This window comes from Pogoniulus pusillus, chromosome 35 (genome assembly GCF_015220805.1).
Source record: "Pogoniulus pusillus isolate bPogPus1 chromosome 35, bPogPus1.pri, whole genome shotgun sequence".
Lineage (NCBI taxonomy): Eukaryota > Metazoa > Chordata > Aves > Piciformes > Lybiidae > Pogoniulus > Pogoniulus pusillus.
Window position 1 is genome coordinate 12,723,779 of NC_087298.1, and position 18,282 is coordinate 12,742,060.

General features: G+C 49.8%; 1 protein-coding gene across 4 annotated transcripts in view; it reads left to right on the forward strand.

Annotated features, from left to right (window-relative positions):
* Nucleotides 1–17,385, forward strand: part of DDX31 (DEAD-box helicase 31) — a 55,096-nt gene extending 37,711 nt beyond the window's left edge. For 3 of the 4 annotated variants that reach the window (XM_064171392.1, XM_064171393.1, XM_064171394.1), the window contains exons 18-20: nucleotides 1,819–1,930; nucleotides 5,976–6,156; nucleotides 16,980–17,385. In XM_064171392.1, coding sequence (XP_064027462.1) covers nucleotides 1,819–1,930; nucleotides 5,976–6,156; nucleotides 16,980–17,130 — 444 coding nt within the window. In that variant the 3' untranslated portion in view covers nucleotides 17,131–17,385. Of the gene's footprint in view, nucleotides 1–1,818; nucleotides 1,931–5,975; nucleotides 6,157–15,223; nucleotides 15,391–16,979 lie in introns of all 4 variants that reach the window. The other variant, XR_010308462.1, reaches the window with a different exon arrangement.
* The last annotated feature ends 897 nt before the right edge of the window (nucleotides 17,386–18,282 follow it).

The following is an 18,282-nucleotide window of genomic DNA, read 5'->3' on the forward strand; positions in this document are numbered from 1 at the left end:
TGTCCATGCTGCCTGCAGGGGGGTGCATAAGATGATTTTTGAGGATGCCTTCCAAACCGAAGCAATCTGTGAGATGCAGGGACCAGAAATCTGGGGGACTCCTCTTGCAGCCTTAAAATACCTACTGCTGGCTTTGGAGGTGCAGGTGGACAGTTAGTCCAGGTGGGAGTGAGAAGCACCTCTGGTCCCCATGTGGGTTTGCTTTACTGAGGAGCAGCCCAGTGGCTGGAAGCTGTGGGATCCCAGATTGTCACCTGGGCACTGTGTGGAGAGTTTGGATGACATTTGAGATGTGCCTCACGGCAGATTTGCTGTTAGACTATGGAGTGGCAGGTCTGGGTGAGCAAAGCACTTTGTGTGGGGTACCAGCAGCACTGCCTGGCTTCCACCATCACCAGGGTGAAGCAGTTCCCCTGGCCTGGCAGCAGTGCAGAGGTGATGCAGGGAAGGAAGATGTTGCAGCATGAACATGCAAATCCAGGGCTGTTGCCTTGGCACAGACCTGGTATGGAGTGGTGGGAGCTGGAGGTTTGTTTTCAGTCAGCCCTGGTTAGATATGAGGTTGCCCAGTATCAAGGTGGATGTGGCACTGAGATTTGGATGCTGGTTCCTGACTTTTGAGAGCTGTGGCTCTTGTGAGAGGTTCACATCCATGGGTGCTTGGCATTGCACTTTGCTGTCAGCTTCCCTTCAAAACTCCTCTTCTGTCCACATTCCCTTCCCTGCCTGGCAGCTTCAGAGAGAGGCAGCCTCCTTTCTCCTCTCAGTTACACCTTGCTCCCAGGAGTGTTTGTTTTCCATTTCCTGAGCTGCATCCTACAGTCTGATCCTGGGAAAGCTTGAGCACATGGAAAACTACCCTTTGGGTCTGAGGAAGTTTCTTCTCACACCTTTGGTGCAGGGGCTTTGTCTTACTCTAGAGGTGGTGAAGTTCCAGTTCAGTGACACTTGTTGACAGGGAGAAAACTTCATGTAGGCATCATGAAGGAGAAGTTTGTCTAATTGGCTTTGTTCTTAGGTACTGAATTTGGGTTGTTCTCTGGAGCTTGAGGGTGAACTTGGCCCCTCCCTGGAGGTGCTCAAGGCCAGGCTGGATGGAGCCTTGAACAACATGCTGTAGTGGAAGGGAGTTGGAGCTAGGTGATCTTCCTTCCAAACCATTCCATGATTCTGACATGGAATCATAGAATCAAACAGGTTGGAAGAGAGCTCCAAGTTCATCCAGTCCAGCCTAGCACCCAGTCAACCAGACCATGGCACTCAGTGCCCTAGCCAGGCTTTGCTTCAACACCTCCAGGGACAATGCCTCCACCACCTCCCTGGGCAGCCCATTCCAATGGCTAATTCTTACATGATGCTAACATGATTCTCCTGGCCCAGCAACTTCCAAGGACATTCCAGGTTGCTTGGGGGAAGTGCCCAGAGGAACCTGCAGCCTCAATCTGTGCCTGTTAGCAGAGAGTCTAAGGGGAGGTTACCTCAGATAACTCCAATGGAAAGCATCCAGCCTGTTGAATCTGGAAAATACAGAAATAAACTAAAAAAGGAAGAGGAAAAGAGCTCCCTGACAGATGTTAGAAAACACAGAACTAAAGCTGATTTGCTCTCCCCACACAGCACTCACAGCCTGCTTTGACTTGAACATCTTTATCTTTACTGCTTTTTTTTTCCTCTAGTAATATTGAGAGGATTACCTTTGGTGGCCCCTGGGTGGTTACTGTGTGATTTTACTGTTATTAAATCTATTGTAAACTGCTTCATTATTCCTGACTCAAATTCTCTCTTTTCCTTTTAATCCTCCTCCATCACCCTTGATAGAAATCCTGTGGTGTGGACCCTCAGGAAGTCCGGGAGAGAGCCACAGTCTTGCAGACAAGATTTGAAGATTACATTCACTCCAAGGAGGGGAATATCCGATGGGCAAAGAAAGGTCAGTCCAGGAGCTGGAGCCTTTTTTTATCCCCAGAAAGACTTTTCTAAGCTGCCAAGGTTTGCTTCTAGGAGGAGAGCTTCAGGGAAAAGGTTTGGAAGAAACATTTTGGGGCTGTTTGGCTCTGCAGGGAGTTGAAGTGGGCCCAGAAGGCTTTGGGATGATATTAAATGTTAATTTCTTGCATTGCCATATTAGGTGCAAATGAGGTTTAAGCTTGGCTTTTGATAGGATTTACATCCAAGGGCTCTGACCCAGCCACAGGGCTGAGGAGGTGGTGGGGGTTGTGCTGGGAGGGTCGTGGGTGTCTTGCTAAATAGCATCCTGCTGCAACACCTTTTAGGTGCCTTCAGTTCACACCAGGGATGAAGTTGAAGCCTGTAAGACAGGATCCCTTGGGAGCATCTCTAACAGGCAAAGGTGTTAGACTGGAGGTTGTTGTGTGGGGTGGGGAAAAAGTGAAGAGGCAAACTAGTCCAAAAATGCAGGAGGAAGCAAAACTGGGATAGGTGTAGTAAATCATTGTGGCTAGGTGCAAATCTGGGGTTTGCTCTTTAGAGCAGCCTTCAGTCCCTGGAGGGAGCCTGTGAGAAAGCTGGGGAAGGACTTTGCCAAGGGCTTGTAGTGACAGGATGACAGGCAGTGGCTTTTTGCTGGGAGAGGGGAGGTTGGGACTAGAGATTAGGGAGAAGCTCTTTCCAGTGAGGGTGTGGAGACACTGGGACAGGTTCTCTTCAGGGTTTCAGAATAACCTTTTCTCCTGCAGTGAGTGTCAGAGGCTTGCTATACGAGCAGCTGCCTTGTACCCAGTGTCAGGTGTGCTGTGCTCCTTGGCTGGTGTGCAACTGCTTTTATAGCTCCACTTTTAAGTCCACAGCCTCAAAGCATGTGACTCACATAGTCAAATCCACAAGTCTGTCTGGATGAGCTGCTTGTTGCTCCCCTGGGATTCCTTATGCCTGATGGATTCATAGAATGGGTTGGGTTGGAAGGGACCTCAAAGAACATCTGGTTGGGGTTGAAAGGGACCTTAAAGATCATCCAGTTCCACCCCCTGCCACAAGACACTTTCCACTAGACCACATTGCTCAAGAGCTCATCCAGCCTGCCCTTAAACACCTCCAGGGAGGGAGCATGCACAGTCTCCCTGGGCAGCCTGTCTCTCGCCCTGTGAACTTCTACCTTGAAAGGACTGTGACAAGGAGAACAACTTGAATGGCTCTGGTCACACTTGGGAGCCTGTCTGGTGTGTCTTCCTGCAGCCTGTGCCACTGCACACACACCTACCTGTTGCTGACCTCAGCACTCACAGCTTTTTTGCACAGAAAAATCTATCAGGAAATGCTGAGGTGTTGTGCCTCCAATTCATCTCGTACAGGAGCACTCCACCTCTTTTTCTTCCTCTGCTATCTGCATATGCAAATTTGCCACTGCTGAGTGGCTTCCAGGAGCCCTCTCTTCCTCCCCTCTGCGCCAGGCATCATGAATAATTAACATGGCAGCTGGCTTTTGCTTTCATGGCAGACAATCAATTGGAAGCTGTGCCAGAGATGCATTTGTTTCTCTCTCTTTTTCTCTTCCCCCCCCTCCCCACTTTCTGCCCTAGTCTGTGTTAATAAGCAGGGGTTTTCTCTGCAGCCTGCTTTCAGGAGGCAGGTGGCTCCCTGCCCACCCTGCCCTTCTGCCTCTCGCTCCCCTGGTTTCCAAACTCAAATGGTTCACTGGAGGTGCTGCCCTTCAAACTTGGACTGATCAGTGGTGAGGTGAGTAGGTGAGGGGAAAGGGTATGGCTGGGTCCTGCTACCTGAAGGATGAATCTCCTCAGACATGGAGCCCCTTTGGAAAGTGGAGGACTTTACCCCAAAGGGCTGCGTAGTGATAGGTGCTCTGTTTTGGACAGGTCAAACTCAGGATGCTGTGAAAATGAGGAGGAACTTCTTTAATTTGGGGGAATCCCTGGAGCAAGCTGTCCAGAGACACTGTGGAGTCTCCTTGTCTGGAAAGACTCCAAACCCACCTGGCCATTGTGATCCTGGGCAAGCTACTGTGGGTGACTCTGCTTCAGCCAGGGGGGCTGGATGAAATGATCCCCAGAGGTCACTTCCCACCGCCACCGTGCTGGGATTCTGTGATCTGGCCACTGTAGTTGCACATAAAAGCTGAAAACCATGACTCTGGCAACCCCAAGAGATCTAAAGATCTGCTAACAAAGATGTAGAACAGGTTGATGCCCACAAAGGTCTTTATTTAAGTCTCATGGGTTCTGCAATGAACATCTGCAGCTCTGAGCACCTCAGGCAGCTGTGCGAGCTGAGGTTTTGCCCTGCTGCTTGGGCAGGGCTGTTAGCTCAGCTCTGGGTTAGTGTCTTGCAGCTTTGCCTGGTTTCACATGCCCTGACTTAGGACTGGATCTAGGAGCTGTCTGTCAAGGCTCTGGGCCGACCTTTCACACCTTGAGTCTCTTCCTCTGATCTGGTGAGTTAGTCCCAGCAGGCTTTCCTGGCTGGAGGAGTGCAGGAGGTTGAGCTCAGCCTTCCTAAGCACAGGATCTTTAGTAGCAAGCACTTCAAATGCTATGTGAAAGGCAGCACTATCAGCTCCAACAGGACCAGGCTGCCAGCAAGAGCAAGTTCATGGTGTTCCTTTTGAAGAGTTACAGCTTCTCATGGCAGCTCAATTTGACCAATAACTTTGTGGGGAGAAGGAAAAAAACATATAAGGCAGCAGAAGGAGGGTTGTTGAGAGCATTTGAGTTGGTTTATAAGCTGTCAGAAGAATGGTCTTCAGCTGAGAGCCTGAGTCAAGGTATTTGGAATTTAGCATTCTCTTTGTGGGAAAGGACAGGCTCAGGTGCCTGTGCAAGAGCAGTGTTGTGAAACTGGGAGGAAGGTGCAACAAACCCACCCCAAACCTTCAATCTTTTCTTCTCATCGATTGGGAAAAGGAGTTCACTTTACTCAGTAAACAGAGCTTTGATGGATTCCCTGGGTCCTTCCAGGAGCTGATCTGCTAAAATGACATTTTTATTACTGTTCATAAACTCCAATCTCTGGCTGCTGCCAAGAGATTAGACGTAAGCTGTGGGCAAACTTGCTGGTCTGGTGGCTCAACAGGCAAGGGCAGGAGAGGTTAGAGTTTAGAGCTTGCCGCTGTCAGGGGTTGGGAGGGCCAGAAGGAGGTAGGTGGTGGTTGGAGTGAGGGCTGAGGGGGACACAGGAGGTTTGGCAGGCAGAGGAGCAGCAGGGGATTGAAGGGAGGCATTTTCTGGGCTGGAGGTTTTCCTTACTCCCAGTGCCTCTGTTCCTTGCAGCAGAGAGGACAGCCTGGGTGTAGTTAATGTTGCAGGTGGGTGGAGGAGCGGTGGTGGTGATCATATTAGTGGATGATTGTCTTTAGAGCAATGAGCCCTGAGGGAAGGGCATTACAGGAATCTAAAGATGTGAGGGGGAATTTGCAGACAATTCTGTTCTTTTTCCCTTTTGAGAAGGGGAGCTCTGTTCTCTGCCTGAGGAGGAGTCAGGAAATCCATCTGGCTCTCAGATATTTATAAGGGACTAGCTAGTAACTGGTGAAAAATGCATGGACTGCTGGGACTGTAATATCAGAGGAGTCTTCCTGTGCCATCTCCATGCTGCATTTTCCTCCTTTCCATCCCTGTATCTCTATTCCCTCTCTCCCCTTATCTGCTGCCATTTGATGTCAGTGACTCTTCTCAGGAGATGTGCTCCAGCGATCACCTTCTCTGGCAGAAAGGAGCAGCCCTGCGAGAAGCAAACCTGATGCAACTTAATGTAGCTTTGTTTGAGATTCCAGCACTTCCCCACCACCTTCCTTCTCCTTTTGGGCTTGTAGTAGCACTCTACAAGCTTCACAGATTTTTAACATCCCAACCTTTTCTACCAGCTGCTGACCAGAAGGTGTCCCAGAGGACAAGACCAATGTCCTGCCAGCTGGAACAGCTGAATCTTTAAGTGTGTACATACAAAAATGCAGTAGCAAACAGAATTCACTTTAACTTTTGGTGTTGTTTTTTTCCTCCCCTCAGCACTGCAGTCCTTCCTTTGTGCCTACACCACCTACCCCAGGAGCCTCAAGCACATCTTTCACATCAAATCTCTCCACCTGGGTCACGTAGCCAAGAGCTTTGGCCTGAGAGATGCGCCCCAGAACCTGACAGCTCTTCCGACTGCTGGCTCAAAGAAGAAAACCAAAGCAAGGCCAAAAAGGTAGGCCAGCTTGCTGTTCTTGAGCTGAGGAACACCACATGGCAAAGTGTGGCTTGTTTTGCTCCTCAAGGTGGTTGTGCTTGCTCTGGGAATCATAGAGTGGTTTGGGTTAGAAGGGACCTTCACATCCAGCCTCCTTGAGCTATTGCTTGTTTCCCTCTTCTTCTAATGGCTTTAGTGAGCCCAGATGCTACATTTAGTAATCCAATTTGGGTGAACATTTGAGTGGGAATTTCACTTAAAAAGCCAAAACCCAATGAACAAAACAACCAAGCAGCTCCCTTTGGAGCTTGACTTGTGAGAATTGCTCTTTGCTGAGGGATGAACCTCCACACACCAGCCTGGGTTCTCCCTCTACAGAGCATGAGAAAGCCACCACCTTCTGCAAGTCCTCTGAGCAGAAACAGCCTATTTTTTATGTAGTTGTACTTCATTCAAAGCTGACTTTGAAAGATGAGGAAGGCTGTGGAAGTGTTTCTTTTGCTTGCACAAGTCTTGGTAGCTGGAGTTCCAGCAGCAGTTTTGCCATCCAAGCACCTCCATAGTAGAAGCTGCTCTGTTTTTTTCCATTCACATCCCCACTTCCAGCTGCATGATCCTACAGAGGGCTCTGATCCTTGGCTCAACATCAACTGCAATAGCAGCTCCTCCTCATCATCACTACCTCTGTCTAGAGAAGGGCTCTCAAACCCTGCTGTGCTCAGGTGTGCTTGCTGCTGGCATAGGGCATGGGATGACCAAAGCCACAAGGAAGTAAGAGAAAAATGAACATTTTCAGCTGTCAGATCTGAAGCTGCCTGTTGTGAGCAGGGCTGTAGTAGTGCTGATTTATCTCACAAGATTGTCTCTTCCTGGCCTTCATAAATACCACTGTGTCAGGAGCAGGATGTGTCTTACTGTCTTTAAAGGCCTTCTGTGGCCTCCCCTGGCCTTTCTCATTGCCTTTTTCACACTAGACAGGCAGTCTTTTGGAGGCTTTCCCCTGCAGTTCCACCAACAGTTTCCTGGCTGTCAGATTTGCCATGGGACAGATTGTGTCCATTCTCTTGGAATGATCAGCTGCAGCTTGGACTGCTTCATCTCACTAGGAAGACATCAGCTTAGTGCCTGAAGGAGAGGGAAGGACTGCAGTGTGTGATGATCAACTGTAGTTAGCTAAGTACAAACCCAAATCAGAAGGCAGATCTTTGGTGGGCATGATCCTTCTACAAACTTCTGCCTGTAGATTTCAGTAGTTTGGGCAAAAACATTTCTGCACAATCCTGTGGGATCACTCCCAGGTCAGGTCCATAGCAGACCTGGAGTTGCAGCTCTGTCCCTTTTGGTATGTGGTCAGGGCTGTTCCTGGGGAAGAAATCTTAGACTCCCTTGATGCTTCTGGAGAAGCAGAGCCCTGATTCCTCTTCTCTGTTTGAAATGGAGCTGAAGGTGCTAAGTGTGTCTGCTCCTAACTACTTTATTTGGTTCCACGGGGTAAGTAACCCTCCCTCTTGAGGTGAGTGCTGAGGCCTCACAGTCTTACCCAGCACCTCTGGCTTAGCAGTGAAATCACTTCAGCTCCTCAGAGGAGGCAAATCTCCTTTTTGTTACTGTCAGTTGTGACTCTTTCCACGTAATGGTTGCTGCAAACTCCATTAGCAAACGTGAGCTGCTCCATTCAAGCCCTAATCCACAGCACTGTGCCCGGGCTGGTGACATCTCCTGCGCGTGGATGTAGCTTGGAGGAAATCAAAATGCGAGGGGAAGGGATTTATGCCATAAAAAAAAGTTGGAGACAGCATTGTCCTGCTTTGAGAAGCCACCAGGGACAGGGCCCACTGATCTGCCTCCTGCTTCAGCTGACCCTCACCAGCAGATGGGCAACAGGATGGGAATGCCCCTGTGAGCAGGGGATTTAAGGGAGCTTTATTTCAGGAAGAATAGCCTGATTAGCCGATAAAGAGCATGTAAGATGGTATGGGGTGGGCTTTGATGTCGTGCTGGCCCAGCAGGGTATCAAGCTATGACTGACAGTAGCGTGTCACAGGATTACTTGGCCTGCAACAATGCCTCTCTCTGTTCCTGTGATGTTGCAGCTCTGTTCGAGCCACTTTTTCCCTTGTTACAAACCTCTTTTAGACGGCGTTCCTCCTCCCCAAGCCTTCATCCCATTAGAGCAGAGACAAGCTCAGGATACAGTAGGTAGTTTCTGCACGGGACAAGAGGGGCTGGGAGACATGGAGGAGGGGCTGGGGCATGTGGAGGTGTTGGAACAAATGGTCTGAGAGTGATTGCAAAGCTGATTTGCAGGTGGATCATCTGACTGCAGCTGAGGGAAAGTGAGCAGACTTTGCAGGGGTTTGTCATGGCTCAAGCTCCAGCTTTCAAATCCAGGAGCATCTGGGAAATCCAAACCCTCCAGAAGCAGCCAAAGCTGTGCCATGCAGCAATTGCTCTGGCCTGTGAAACTTGTCTCTAATCAACTTTCTCTGGGTGAACAAAACCCAGCAAACAAAGCAGAGGAGAGATCTGTTAGTATTTATTAGATAGTTTAAAGAGAGTGGATATAGATTCAGCTTTAGTCTCCACCAGCATAAATTCAATGCAGTGCTGGGAACACAGAGAAAATTACTTTTGATTTCACACTGAGCAAGCAGAAAGCAAGATTTAGCCTGCCCTTCAGAAGAAAAATGGGGTTTAATTGTCAATGCAAGGCTTGAAATGAAACCAACACCATCAGAGGGCAATCTTTTAAGTTCTGTTCCTCACCTGATGCCGTGAGTGCTGCTTGTCCTGTTACACATTGTCTCCCCAACATCTGATACTTGGTATTAATCAGCCTGCTCACCAAAGCCTCATCTCTCAGCACCTGCCCACAGAATAAAGAACAGGCAGTGCAGGTTGGAAGTGGGCTAAAGGCAATCATTAAATGCCTTCTTAAGAGGACAAAGCAAACTTTTCTTTTCAAGTTTCCTTTTGTGCTTGACACTTCCTTAGGGACCTGCTCAAGGAAGGTGAGGCAGGAAAAGAGAGCAGCCAGGTGGGTGATGGCTCAGTGCTGCAATGTGGAAGCAGCTCCCCCCACTCCCTGAACTCACACAAAACCCTTCAGGATGACTCTTTCAGAGCCCTCTGTGCAAACCATCTGCCCCTTTGCTGGGGTGGTCCTTGCAAAACCCACTCTGAAGCTGGCAGGAAAACTGCTGGTGATTTGGGTGGCAGTTGAAGTGCTGTGTTTAGGGCAGAGACAAGCCCATGAACCAGATACCAGATATTAGGTTACACAACATCAGCTTGGGAAAGTGTCTGGGCTGATGCTTTTGCTGAAGGGTAGATGCAGGGAAGCTGATCCCACTTGCATTGAGGGATGAGCTGTCTGTGGTTGGCTGTGGAGAAGCAGCATGCAGGGGAGGTGGCTGACATGCCAGACAGACGTGGCTGTTGACTCTCTCCCAGTGCAGATGCCAAAGGCCCACTGCCATTCCTCCAAGCATCCCTGTGCTGCTCACTCTTTTGCATTTGGGTCTGTAGCCTCTGAAGATCTCTTTTCTCCCTTTGGACTCCAAGTCCCCAGAGACTTTCACTGTAATGAGGAGCTGCAGCTTAATTTGCTTGTTTGTGAAATCAGAAAGGGACAGGTCTTTGAAGTTCAGTGGGTTCTGTGCAACTCATTTCTAACAGGATGTCTCTGCTGCCATCAAGGCTGAATTTACTTGTGAGCATCAGTTTGGAGGTGCTACAGCAAGTGTAGAGAGCAAATGGAAAAATGCAGGTGAAAATCCCCTCAGGCTCCAGAGTTTAAGTCCAACCTTGAACTAAACTGGGATGGAGAAAAGGTGTCCAAGGTGCTTTGACAAGGGATTAATTTCCATCATCATTTCCCTGCCATTGCTCTCAACAAGGATGTCACAGAACCATCCAGGTTGGCAAAGCCCCTCAGGATCACCAAGTCCAACCTCTAACCCTCCTCTACAAGGTTCACCTTAAACCATCTCCCCAAGCTCCACATCAAACCAACCCTTAAACACATCCAGGGTTGGTGACTCTACCACCTCCCTGAACAGATCATTCCAGTCCCTGACCACTCTTTCCATGAAAAACTTCTTCCTAATGTCCAATTATCATCATGCCCTTAAGGTTTTGGCTGCAAGGTTATTGTGTTAGTTCACTCCTCAACATTTAGTGGTCAGCCAGAATTAGCCTGCTGCTGGGGAATGTATCTTGGAGTCCTCCTTTGTGTTGCCAGGGCTGCAGCCTCCTTTGGGTGGAAGCTAGCAGCCTTCTGCCTTCTCTCTTACCCTCATATCCTTGATTCTACGTTCAAGCATCTTGGCAATGACAGTTTTGGGAAGAGTGATGCTTCTCTTGACAGGGTTTGGGAGTGGAGGCTGCAGCTGTGTCTCCCTGCACAGCAATTGGCTGATCATTAGGAGCAGTTTGCCTGGCAGTTTCTTCGGGGGCCGCTTGCAGCTCTCCTAATATCAATCAATTAGTCAAAATACGAGTTTGGAATTCTGCCCACTGGGAATTTCCCTTGGTTTGGGCAGTCTGCACTAGAAAGCCAGCCTGGAGCTTGGGTTAAGAGCGTGGAATCATGGACTGGGAATGCAAATGGATCCAAAAATGAGGGTAGGAGGCATGGCTGCTGGGAAAGGCATCACCGTCGCTCTTCATGAAGGCAGTTTAGGGTCACAGATGAGTTCTGCTTCACCACACCATGTTATGAAAATAATATTAAAGTCCTCTTAGAAAATGTTTAAAATGGTTAAATCCATCCAACTGTTACCTGCATGCACCAATGCCATTTATTACTGCCCTGTTCCACCATGGCCACAGCACAGAGCCTTTGTGCCGTCTCTGAGTGAGCTTGTGCATGGAGCTGGGAGACCTCAGTGCTGCTTGGGACACACCAACAAATGATCAGCTTTTTCTAATTGAAATAGGCTCTTTCCTAGCCCAAAGGACAGAGTGTGACAGAAACCAGAATCCTGAGAGGCTCCCAGCCTCTCAGTGGTGCTTTTGTCCCTTCTCCGTAGAGTGAAGACCAAGGGATGGCAGAGAAAGCACGGGTGTAGGGGTTTGGCTCTGCATAGCTGAAATACAGTTGACTTCAGTAGGGGTAAGATGAGCTTTATTCTTTAGCATGTCTTAAAGTGAAGGATGCTCTGGTCTGACTGTTCTGGAGCAGCTTTTGATGTTCAGTCTGGGTAATAATTTTCCTTGATCTCCTCAAGCTACCGTTTGCATCAGCTGGTAGCAGAGTTCCTGGGCCAGCTGGTGACTTGTCGACAGCAGTGTAGGATTGCTGATGAATCTCTTGTCCCTACTCCACAGAAACAACAGAAAAACCCAACCCAAACAGGGTTGTGTTGGCTGCAGATGGTTCATCCAACACTATAAGTAGAAAAAGCAGGTGTTGCAGCAGCCTTGGCCCAGAGGTAACCCAGCTCAGCTGCTGGCACAGTTTCAGAGAGCTGTTGGAGATGCTGTCAGGCAGATTGATGGCAGGATCCACGTTGAAATGTTCACTGATAAATGGAGCAGCCTGCTCCCTGTCTCCTCCAAAGGCACACCATGAGTTCTGGGACTCTGCAGCACAACTTTTCTCCTCCTTCTTCCTCAGCTGGAGCAATATGGGAGCCTTTGGTTGCTTGCAGATGCTGCAAGTTGGTTAAAGGTTGCTCCCCTTGCTGCACCGCATTGCACCAGCAGTTCACACAGCTCCAGACAAAGAAACAGGCAGCAGTGCCAGCTAAGCTGAAGGAGACCTCTCTAAGAAGCTTGCTCACTGTCTAGGTTAAAAGGCCAGCAGAGGCATCTTCTGAGCCATCAAATGATGGCCAAGAAACCATGAGGCACATACATGTGCCACTGCTCTGCCACGTAGGAGCTTTGGGCTTGGAGAGCAGCTTGTGGTTGGGTGCTCTGGTGAAGGTTTGTCAGTGAAACATATTAGAACATGTTAGGGTTTTGAGGTGAAAGTGGACAAGGGTGGCAGATGCTCATGCCTTTTTCTTCCTGTTGTCCCTCAGTCCTTTCACACCTCTCTACAAGACTCTCCACATCCAGGGTGGTGGTGGTGGTTTGCATAGGGTAACAAATTCACTCTGACAGAACCAGCTGGTGGAACCTGATCATTCTTAGATCAATAGTGCTTGGGAGGTGCATGGGATCTTAACTAGAAACAGCACAGTTGGTGCATGCTTTTCTTCCTCCTCTTGCAGCCCTCCACAGGATCTCAGCACTGAACATCCTCAAAGCTTAGTTCAGTGCACTTGTATTGGGCTTTAGTCTCTGTTATTCCACCTTCTTGTTAGTGATTGTGGAATTCAGTGGGTAGGGTCTTCAGAGCTCACAAAGTCCCCAAAGTGTGTGGAAGTCTGAGGAGGGGTGAAGGTGAGTTGCATGTAAGTTAGGTGGGACTTTGTGGTGAGTCAGGATCATGTGGCAGAGCAGAAGACAGAGCTGGAACAGCAGAGGGGGGTCAGGATTTTCATCCACCTGATGGGTTTTTTTCATTATATAAAAAAGATTTGCCTCCTCTGATGCTCTTTTGATGCCTTCTCTGATAATTTAGCAAGAGAGTATCTCTTGAGGAGGTACTCCAAAGTGTCTCCTTCTCAAGGGACAAGGAAAGGAGATCAGTTCACTTCCTCTGAGGTGGAGTGTTGGGCAGCACAAACACCCTTGCAGACCACTGGGGTGATGAAGAGGGCCAACATGCTGGGAGTGGCTCTGCAGGTGGAGGTGGAAGGAGACTGAAGCAGAGGAAAGAAAGATTTTATTCTCTTTTCTTTGCTGGACACCTGTGTCTTGTTTTTTCCAGGTGCTCCTCTGCTGCCTTTTCATCACTCAGTGATGTATTTGGCAGGACTCACAAGGTTCTCATGTTGGCAGAGTGAATGAAGCAATTCCAGTTTTCTGGAGCAGGACAGAGCTTTTTTTGTCTTTAAAAGTTTCTCTCTCACCTGCTCTTTCCCAGCTTTTCAGGACAGAGCAGAGTCACCTGGGGCCAGTTTCTCCGTGTCCAGTTTGTGTCTCTGCTCAGGCTGTTGGTAGCAGCTTGAGGTGCAGCTTAATTACAGATGTGCACAGGCAGCTGTAAACTTGAGGCTTCTATTCCTCCACGAGGAGGCAGGGAGCTTTCTCAGAGTGTGCCAAGCAATTACTGGGCTCTCTGCCTCCCCTTCCTCATGCTGCAAAGCACCTTCTCTCCCCTCAATAATGAGGTGGTTACATCTTGGGGTGATACTGGGTCTGCCCTATACCTGGGACATAAAGCCCAAAGCAGTGGTTGGGTCTAGCATTTAAGCCTTGAAAATGAAGGGGTGATGAAGTTAGAAGGTGAATCTAACTCATCTCTGCTGCTTGCTCTGACTGCTTTCCAATTCCCAGCTGTCTTTTATGGGAGCCCTGACACCCCTATCTAGTGTAAAAGAGCAGTAGTCCACTGGTGGTGCAGCCTGGCCTCCCATATGTCACAGCACTCACCACCCAGCCTGCTGGCCAGCAGCAGAGACAAGTCCAATAGCTTGTGTTCAGGGACAGGTTCTTGCTCATTCACGGGTTGGGGCTGTTTCATTTTCTGAGTTATGACTTCTCTATTCCTGTCTCATTTTCCCCCAGCTAATAAAAGTGGCTGTTTTCTCATCTCTGTGAACACTGCTGGCTCCTTTAAGCCCTGCTGAAGTCTTGGCACTGCAGCACACGGGGATGGCTTGGTCATTAGTGGATCTTTTTTTGCTTTCTTTCCTCCTGCAAGTTCCCTTTAGCTGTTTTCTACCTCTCCACCTCCAGACCCAGTGTTATGTTTGGAGGGAGGGGTTTAAAGGGCTGGGGGCTCCTTTGCCCATTGTCAACACGATGTGTTCTCATTAGGGCTCAGTATTGGGTGATCCCATCTAGGCATCACCAAAGGAGGTGCTGAGAGTCCCTGTGTTGAGCCAGCAGTGGGGATGTGAGTTGTGTCTGTGTTACAAATGCATCTTGCATCTGCAGCCTCTCTGGGCAGCCTTTGCCCATGATTTCCAGTAGCACCACCCAGCTCTCTTAAACTGACACCACACCAGCCTCTGGCAACAGGGAGCATGCAGTCAGCCTGAGCTAGGAGAGTGGATATGGAGGCTAAAGAGATTAAGTAGCTCACCAAAGGATGCTCAAAGGGTGAGTATCAAGGTCTTGCTCTGTTCTTCTGGGCTTTATCTGGTAACCACAGAGCCCTTCTCTCACCAAACTTGTCCTGAGTGCTCTGGCAGAGCTCTGGAGGCTTTCAGCAGTTAAGCAGAGAGGGGATTTGGCATTTGTCTCTCAGGACACAGGCTGCAGCCAGGGATCCAGGCCTGCTGCACTTCTGGAGTGTTGTCGCTGCAAACTGTTGCTGTTGCCTGTAGCTCTTCCATCTCCCGGTTACACAGAGCCCTGGCAGCTGCTTTTCTTCTGTGATCAGCACAGGTTCCATAGCAGAGCTCCATTGATTTTTGTGGCCCTGGTTAGAAGGAGAAACCTCCTTTTCCCCTGCATCCATCCTTTCCCCGTGTACAGCTGATCACCAGAGCAGGGGGTATTGATTTAGTAATTGGGCAATGATTTCACCTGATTGATAATAAAGTGTTGGACAGTCTCCCTGCTGAGCTGAAACTCAGCCCTGCAGCTACTGGTGGATTACTTGTCCTTGTGCAGCAGATCCTCCCTGTTGTTAAGTAAACTGATCTGTTGCTTGGTAACCCTGGAATTGCTGTAGTAAAGGCTTGGAGACACAATGAAAGTGTCAAACAGAAACTTCTATCAAGTGCCGGAGGGGGCTGAGCACAGGATGCAGCTGCACCACAAGGGATTTGCAGCAGAGCTGGGCTGGTCGAGGACACATAGCCTGGTACTGGTTGTGCACCCTCCCCTCCCTAAGCATCCCTCTGTGGCCTCAGGAAGGTGGTTTGGCCAGGTGGGTTTGCTGTGGAGGCACTGCAGGTGTGGCTTCACCCACAGCATCTTTACCTTGTTAGCTCCACAGTCACTTTGGAATCGATTCTGGCTCCTTGCCTTGCTCTCTGTAGGTTGAAACCAAGTGGTGACTTCTGCCTTGTTTCTCCAGCACATCCAGGCTCCAGCCCTTCTGCCAACACCCAGCTTGGATGTTTAATTAGTGTGAGAGTGGAGACTGCACCAAAGGTAGCAGAGTCTTGCCTATGTGGTCCAGGCCTTGTCTTCTAGGGAGCAACAGGTCCCGCACCAAAGGGGTTGCGCTTTCAGCAAGCAAAGGTGAGAGCAGAAAGGATGAGCTTTGCCCAAGGTTACAGAGCAGGACAGTGGCAGAGGCTGTGGTGGGAATAAGCTGAGTGCAGTTTTCTATTTATAGCTGCAGTTTAGGGCTACAGAGAGAGCCAGGCTGGAGCAGAGGGGCTGGGCAGAATGCAGCTACCCTTGCTAAAGCTGGTCCCTGGAGAGGGAGGCTGTAAGTTGGATGTGATGGCTGCAGGGCACTGCAAGAGAGGAGGTTTAGACTCCTGACATTCTGGGTTGGTTTGGTTGGTAGTTTTCAACCTTTAAGCTCTGCTTGTAGAGCATTTTGCTTGTTCAGTGTCTTAAAGCTGTTAGGATTGGGCTGGTGGGGTAGTGTTGTTGTTGTTACTTTTGTTGCTGTTGTTATTTTTAGTGTTATTACTTTTTTATTGTTTACTGTGGTTGCTTTTATTTAGTATTTATTTATTAGTACTTCAAACTGCTGTGTCACCTAATTCATCAGCCCACACAACCTTCCCTCCTTCTTCCTGCCAGCCCTGCAAGAGCATTTGCACAGAACAAAGTCATAGAATGGTTTAGGTTGGAAGGGACTTCAAAGCTCAGCCACTTCCAAGCCCCCTGCCATAGGCAGGGACACCTCCTGCTAGAACAGATTGCTCAAGGCCTCATCCAACCTGGCCTTGAACACCTCCACGGAGGTTGTGGAGCACAGAAGCACTGAATTTGATCACATTCTGTGCTTCTGTGCTCCACAACCTCCCTGGGCAACCTGTGCCAGTGTCTCACCACCCTCACTGCAAGGAAGCCTTTCCTAACGTCTAGTTTCAGTCTCTCCTCTGCCGGTTCAAACCTCCTCCTCTTCCTCTCATTCCCAGACCTTGTCAATAGTCCCTCCCCAGCCCTCCTGGAACCCCCTTCAGATCCTGCAAGGCCACTCCAAGGTCTCCTCCAAGCCTTCTCTTCTCCAGGCTGCACAGCCCCAACTCTCTCAGCCTGTGCTCACAGCAGAGCTGCTGCAGCCCTCTCAGCATCTCTGTGGCTTCCTCTGGACTGGCTCCAACACTTCCATGTCCTGCTTGTGCTGGGGGCTGCAGAACTGCCCCCAGGACTGCAGGTGGGGTGTGAGGAGAGCAGAGCCAAGGGGCAGAATCCCCTCCCTTGCCCTGTGCCCACACTGCTCTTGCTGCAGCCCAGCACAGGGTTGTGTCTGGGCTGCACTCCCACTGCAAGCTCCTGTTGAGCTTTTTGTCAGATCAAACCCCCAGGTCCTTTTTCTCAGGGCTGCTCTCAGCCATTCCCTACTCAGCCTGTATCTGTGCTTGGGATTACACCCACCCAGGTGCAGGACCTTAAACTTGCTTTTCAAAGTGGCCATGAGGTTTTGCCACCTTTGCAGAGAGCTATCACTAGAGGATGTGGTTTTGCAGGAGGCAAAGTTTCAATTCAAGCCTCCAGAACAGAGAAGGAAAAGCAAAGCGAAGAGCAGCTGCTCCTCTGCTGATGTGCAAATGTGACTTTCCAAGGCTGTGAGGTAAGAAACCACCTAACAGCCTCACAGGGAAGGAAATCTTCATTTCTCTTCTCTCCTTCTCTTCCCCCTTCCCCAGACCTGAGCTTCTCAAGAAGCACCCTGGCAAGCGTCGCCTTGCTGAGCTGCTGCGGTCTGAGTATTCCAGTGGGCTGGACACTGCTGCATCCTCCAAGGGCAAGAAGAGGAGAAAACAGAGGAAACCTGGCACCCAGCAGCTCCCAGCATAGGTCACTGGCTGCAGAAGCTTGTGGAGCGCCTCAGCTGGGGCTCAGGGTGACCTGCCAGATGGACTGAGGAGTGTTTCAGTTTGTCAGGCAAGTATGGGAAGGATCTCAGGGATCTTGGCCTCCTCCCCTTCCTTCCATAGGTCCAAATGGAACTGAATCCAGGCGTGTCCTGTTGCACTGCTGCAGTTCAGTGTGGCACCAGGTTTCTGAGGTGGCTTTTGCAAGAGAAATAAAAGGTTTAACTGTGTTTTCTCAGAGCAGTGTTGATGTCTGTGTAAGAGGGGAGTGAGACAAGGAGATGCTGGCCCGTTTAGAAGGCCTGGAGAAGCACTCCACAGTCTGTTTTCTTGCTTGTTTTGAAGCAGTAGTGGCAGAGGAGGTGCTCCAGGAGCACACTGGAGAGGAGAGAGGAGGATGTCCTTTGCCCTGCCACGCAGCAGGGCACTTCTGCTCCTGCCCCAGGTAACAAAACCACGTTGCAGCCACTTTTCTCTCCTGTCCTTGGTGCACTGAGACAAGGTCTGTCTCTGGGCACCCAATTGTCAGTGAGGTATTTCCACCTGGGAAGGAATCTCTTTGATCTCAGTGCAGGTGGCAGGATTGTGGAGAGCTCTTCAGCAGCACAGCACGTGGCCCCTTTGGGGCAGAGCTCATGGGTGCAAAACTTCACATCAAAACTTGAGTTTGGGAACCAACCTTGTCACTGTGGGAAGGAGCCAGCCTGGAATCCAGCAGCTTCCAAACTTCTCCTCGCCTACAGCGTGTTGTCAGAGCTAATTATGTAACACAGAGTGTGTCTGCACTGCCTGCCCTCTCTGAACATGAAAGCTTTGCAGGCCCTACTTAACCCTTGCCAGGACTAACCCCAGCTTTTGGGGTTCTCTGCCTTGGCTGGGTCTGTTCTGGGTGTGTCCCAGGTAAGTGGACTTCACCTTGCCCGTTTGTCGTCGTCTTTTCCTCTTGCTTCTCATGAGAGAACTGTGACAGCTGGGAAAGGGGAGGTGGTGTGGCCCCACATGTGCCAAGGCTGGCACACCTTCAGCCTTGTCCAGTGTGTGCAATGGAAGCTGAGCTCTAGGGAAGGCCCTGACAAAATTCCCTGTGAAGTTGGTGAGATGTGGAGGCAGAAATGATGTTCCCTGAGGACTGAAA